The 3,567-nt window shown below is 59.9% G+C and overlaps 1 protein-coding gene across 2 annotated transcripts in view; it reads right to left on the bottom strand.

Moving 5' to 3' along the window:
- Nucleotides 1-3,029: 3,029 nt before the first annotated feature.
- Nucleotides 3,030-3,567, bottom strand: part of ATF7 (activating transcription factor 7) — a 49,495-nt gene continuing 48,957 nt past the window's right edge. For both annotated transcript variants that reach the window (XM_009881660.1, XM_009881661.1), the window contains exon 11: nt 3,030-3,247. In XM_009881660.1, the coding sequence (XP_009879962.1) occupies nt 3,030-3,247 (218 nt within the window). The remainder of the gene's footprint in view (nt 3,248-3,567) is intronic.

Here is a 3,567-nt window from a genome sequence, read left to right as displayed (position 1 = left end):
AAGGTTAGAAAAAAAAAGAAAGGGGGATCGGGGAAGGCGCTGCCCCGTATCTCCGCTCCCTCCTCCCCACCCCACCGGCTGCTCCCAGACCCCGAGGCCGCCGAGGAAAGAAGGAAAAAGTGGTGGGACGGGTCCAGAGCTCAATTCTTCCATTCCTCTTCCCTCCAGCAACAGTTTTCCCCCCGGCAGATGGGGTGTTTTTGGCGCAGCCCACGGCGCGGGGCGCCTAGGAGGAGCTGGTGAGCCGCCGTCGGCGCTGCAGGACGCGCAGAAGGGACGAAGGGACCCAACCGTGAAGCAAATACGGCAACGACGCGGGTTTTTTTGCCTTTCCCGCTGTTCCCAGCGGAAGGCAGAGCGGGAGCCGCGCATTTCGGAGCCGCCAGCAGATCTGAAGACGGCGGCGAAGGCCTCTGCCTCGCAACGGGGCATTTTTACACCTTTTTGGGCCCCGCGAAGGGTTTTCTGCCGTTCCCCGTCGCAGCTCTACAACGCGCATCCACCTCCAAGAGGGGAAGCAGAGCCGGGCTGGACCTTGAACCTCCTGCGGACCTTCTGCCTTAGATGCTGTCGTGTCCCCACCCCCCAAAAAAAAGGGAACCCCCGTTGTGCCTCACCCGGCTGAAACCCCTCTCTGTCCCCATCGCGTGGCGAACCCCGCCGTGTCCTCTTCTCACAGCTCGCTCCCGCTGCCGAAACACACACCGCGAGAGGAAGAGCCCAAAACATCCGTCTACACACGGATTCTGCAGAAAAAGCTTCGCGGAAACCAAAGTGGGGTGATTTTTTTTGGAGGGGGGGGACGGGGGACGGGGGACTAAGCGGGATCTGAACGAGCGGCGCAAACCGCCTAGGGCAGACGCGACCCCCATCGCGCACAAAACGCCTCTCGAGACGAGGAAAGAGAAAGCGGGAGAGGAGGAGAGCAGCGCCGCGCGGAGACGAACCCAACGGGGGTGAACGCCGCGGCCACCGCTGCCCACGAGCGGAGGAAAACCTGCGGAAGAGGGGAGGTGGGGGGAGAAGACGGAGCCCGTCGATAGAAAAACCCAACGGTTGGACTTCCCCGTTGAGGCCCCATCCCTGGAGGTGTTCAAGGCCGGGTTGGAGGTGGCCTTGGGCAACCTGGGCTGGTGGGAGGTGTCCCTGCCCATGGTGGGGGGGCTGGAACTGGGTGATCTTCAAGGTCCTTTCCAACCTAAACCATTCTATGATTCTTGCTCAGACTTCACTTTGGGGTTGGTTTGGGGGTTTTGGGGGTTTTTTTGCTGTCCCTGGAAAACCTTCCAAGTCTGGATAAGCCAAACAAAAGCACTTTTTGGCTCAAAAGTGGCGAGTGCAACCTGAGGCGGGCGAGAGGGCTCAGGCCGGGGGGAGGAGGGACCTCCCGAGGAGGAGAGGAAGACCGAGGGCTGACGCAGCTCCACGGACTACGACGAGGTTCCTTCTAAGAGCCCCAACGCACCCAACACCCTCTCCCCATCCCCAAACTATCCATCAGCTCCGGTCGCTGGCCCCGGGGCCGGCGGTAGCCACGGGAAGCGCATACAGACAGAGAGACACACACACACACGTGTGTGTGTTGTGCCCTCCCGGCAAGAAAACCGACCCGATTCCAAGCGTCCTTCAAGACGGAGGTTGGGTTTGTAACCTGCCCTGCCGGACTGGAAGCTCTGTGAATCCTTCGTTTGCTCCGGTTGGGAAGGAACGGACGCTCTGGCACCGAGAGCCGAAGATAATCATGAAGAAGAGGTTTAAAAAAAAAAAAAAAAAAAAAAAAAAAAGGGGGCAACCAGAAACACTACTTTGCACTGCTCCTCCTGGGAAGAGGCAACTCGTTAGCGACTTAAGGCCACCGTCATTAAGGTCGTGGGGGATACGTGCGGAGGAGACGATGCTCAGGAACGGAGGGGTCGCTTCGCTCAGGCGTAGGGTGGAGGTCGGCAGCAGACGCTGAATTTGGGACTCACGTTCTCGCTGCCCGCCGGGCCGGCTCGTCCCTCCACGCCTCCTCCCGCAGCATCTTCGCGCCGGTCCCAACCGCCGCAGCTCAGCACCAATTCCTCGTGAGGAAGACCCGAAAACAGCCGGTACCTTTGGTTTTTTTGGCTTTTTTTTTTTTTTTTTTTTTTGGCCCCCAGCAACCGCAGCCTCTCGTTAAGCGGAGCAGCGCATCGACGTCGGGCGGCTCCCGGTGCGGCACAAGTGACCACGAACACGCGTGTATGCGTGCGCGCGTGTCCCGGCCCCGCGTCTCTCTCTCCCAACCGGTGGGGACGCACCGATTGACAGCGATGACGCTCCCCATCGCTTCCAAAACCACAAATCCGTCACCGGCATCGCGGGAGCCGGCACGCGAAGGAGCCCAACCTCGACACCTTTAACCTCGAGAGCCGGAGGAGGTTTCTCGTGCGAAGGCGCAACATTTCAGGGAGGCGGAGGGGCGCGGGGAGCAGATGCCTGGAAGCAGCACGCTGTTAAAAATAAAATACATCGACAGCACGACTAAATGTCACAGCCTCCCCTGAGCTGCGTTTTCCTTTGCTGAGAGCGGAGGAGGAGGAGGAGGAGGAGGAGGAGGATGATCAAGGGGGGACTTGGAAGAGAGTGAAAGCGCCAAGGGGATCCACCGAGCACGGAGGTTTAGTGTTAACGTAAGCGATACCGGAAAGGGAATTTTTCGAGGTGTTTTTCGAAGGGAGTTGACGGACGGTCAACGGAAGGCTGGAGAAAAGCGCTCGACCCGCAGCCGTCCCGCGGGGACGGGCGACGGGAGGGCAGCGGCCGCGGGCCGGGATCTGTACGGGCTACGCAGTGTCAGAAGCGCCATAGCTGCCCTTAACTCACTTGGAAAAAAAAAAAACCAAACAAAAAAACCCCCCAAAAAACCCCAAAAAAAGAAAGAAAAAAAAAAAAAAGGAAATAAAAATCCTTATGGGGCCCCCACTCGTCAGGGACTTAGTTACGGTCAAGTCTCTCCGGCTGCGAGTTGGCGGTGAGCTCCGTGTCACCCGCGCGGGGCTGCGACATCATCTGCCAGCAGACTGTGACTGTGGCGCCATGATGACGTGTGACGGTATCGGCATGCTCAGTTCTGTCCTTTGGCTCGCCATCTGAGTCAGCACCGACGTGGCCACCGCTTCCGCCGCCGAGCGGACGCTGAGCCCGTTGGGGGAGGCCGTCACGGAGCTGTGCTGGATGACGGGGGCCGGGGAGCCGGTGGGCTCCGAGCTCTCCTTCGGGCTTTCTGCTTGACCAGAGAAGGGGATGGGGAAACAAAGAAATACAAAAATAAGAAGAAAACAAGGTTAGAGAGAGGTGGAGGGAGTGTTGCTACCGGTGTTAGCAGCGGGGAGATGGGATGGGAGATGGTGTCTGCCTGGGAGGGCGCGGGGAAATTGGTGGGGGGTTTACTCCCCAGACTGGTCAGGGCTGGAAGGGCCCTCTGGAGCTCCCCCATCCCACCCCCCGCCAGAGCAGGGGCACCTCCAGCAGTGGCACAGGACGGCGTCCAGGCGGGTTTGGGATGGCTCCAGAGGGGGAGACTCCCCCACCTCTCTGGGCAGC

This window comes from Charadrius vociferus, unplaced genomic scaffold (genome assembly GCF_000708025.1).
Source record: "Charadrius vociferus isolate BGI_N301 unplaced genomic scaffold, ASM70802v2 scaffold2403, whole genome shotgun sequence".
NCBI classification, from domain to species: Eukaryota; Metazoa; Chordata; class Aves; order Charadriiformes; family Charadriidae; genus Charadrius; species Charadrius vociferus.
This window is presented reverse-complemented; position numbering and strand designations above follow the sequence as displayed.